The following is a 1,843-nucleotide window of genomic DNA, read 5'->3' as shown; positions in this document are numbered from 1 at the left end:
ACGTATGTTCTCAAAAATGATACAGAAATATTTAGATATTGACTGATTTATAGACATTTTGCTATATAAAAAAATTACCAACTAATTAATTGAGGATTCTGTACTGGAAAGATATTATCAGGACAAAAGTTTGTTTGTTTTAATTTTCAAATTAAAGCTAATAACTTACTTAAACATATAGCCTAAAATATAAGCAATTCAAATAATGAATTTATTATCTCAAATAAGGAAACCCTTTTCTTCATAGATACTGGAATCAGCGGCGGCTTCTCAGAAAACAATACGAGAGGTTACAAAACGAGGGTCCGCCACCAATTGACGGCGTACAGGTTCGATATGACGCCTTTGTCTCCTACAACAGCAAAGACGTTGATTGGGTACTTAAGTCAGCCTTACCGATACTGGAAGGTCCCGAGTTCAACTTTCGTCTTTGCGTTGACTTCAGGGATTTTGTAGTTGGGGGAGCGATTGCTGACAATATTTCTGATGCTATTAAGTATAGTCGCAAAATGTTGATAGTTGTCACCAAGAACTTTGCTAAAAGTGAATGGTGTTACTTTGAAATGGAAATGGCCAGAACACGTATGTTTGACCATCACGAGGACATTTTAGTGGTTGTAATATTAGAGCATGTGGCGAGTAGAAATATGCCGACATTACTTCAGAAGATCTTGAGAAAGAAGACCTACATCGAATGGACAGAAAATCCAGATGGTCAGAAGGTGTTCTGGACACGCTTAGCAGCAGCTTTGAATACTCCGAATGCTCACCACGATCGTCTATTAAATTGAGATGTGCTAAAATTCAGAAAACACTGTGTAAATATTTTTGAATGCTATTAGCCATACTTAAGCTTCTGTTAAGTCTTTTTCAAGAAAAATATTTTGCCTCATTTTCACTTTCGCTTAGTGCCGTATCTAGTCGTGATCGCCCCCCCCCCCATTAGCTTTTCCATTTCAAGTCTCATACGCCACTGCTACAAAGTAAGACTAGGGATGCTCCCCATCGAGCAGGCAATGTTGCACAAATACACCGGTTTGCTAACTCAGTATCCATTGACCAGCAAAATAATAATGCCAGAGCCTTGCATATTATCCGGGTTGTGATGGACGCTATATAAATTCTGATTCTAAAATTTTAAAAAGTATGTCTATTCAATTTATTGTTTAAGCTCTATAACTCAAAACATACCTTAAAGGCTCAGCCGAATATTTAAGAAAGTGAGGGAGTAGAGCTCCAAAATTTATATTAAAAAAAATATGAACCACAATTAATTACCATAATTGGTAAGTTTTTTCTGAACTCGGTATTGAAGTAAGTGTATCGTAGATGGTCCACAGAGAGAAATTGTGTTATCTCTCAAATAGCGACGGACTTGGTTCATTTAGATAGTGCTCTATTAAATGGGGGCCCTCTGGTGAAAGGGGATCATTGGCTTTTCGATACAGTCTGTGGGTTATTGGAGAATATTCGATACCATTTCTGAGCACTTCAGACCCTTATTTATAAAATGCAATTTAATCATTTTATATACTTTTCAATATTGTTAATTATAGTATCTCAAGTTTTAAAACATGTGTAAATTACTGGATTTGGCCTTGCAACGTTTGACGACTGTAGTGCAAACAAATATTAACCAATCATCTGTAAAAATTTAATTTTATTTAAAAAAAAATCAATAATTTCCACATAAATCAGAGTGTGTCCCATTTTTAATATTTCAATTCTGCTTACATATACACACATGAAGACGACTGATCTTATGGAACCGATTACTAGTCAAGTCAAAAGAATTTTTTTAAATTGAAGGTCAAATAATAGTATTTTATTATATTAGTATTAT

The 1,843-nt window shown here is 34.8% G+C and overlaps 1 protein-coding gene across 1 annotated transcript; it reads left to right on the top strand.

The window, feature by feature from the left end:
* Positions 1 to 247: 247 nt before the first annotated feature.
* LOC117102745 (toll-like receptor 2 type-2) lies at positions 248 to 791 on the top strand (the record flags this gene model as incomplete). The annotated part of the gene is made up of 1 exon (XM_033243153.1): positions 248 to 791. A coding segment is annotated over one exon (544 nt), but the record flags the coding sequence as incomplete, so codon positions are not given.
* Positions 792 to 1,843: the final 1,052 nt, after the last annotated feature.

The sequence above is a fragment of the Anneissia japonica genome, unplaced genomic scaffold, assembly GCF_011630105.1.
Source record: "Anneissia japonica isolate Jap-2015-1 unplaced genomic scaffold, ASM1163010v1 scaffold10365_len1843_cov123, whole genome shotgun sequence".
In the NCBI taxonomy this organism is placed as follows: domain Eukaryota; kingdom Metazoa; phylum Echinodermata; class Crinoidea; order Comatulida; family Comatulidae; genus Anneissia; species Anneissia japonica.
Note: the sequence above shows the minus strand (reverse complement) of the source record. Positions and strands in the feature narration are given on the sequence as shown.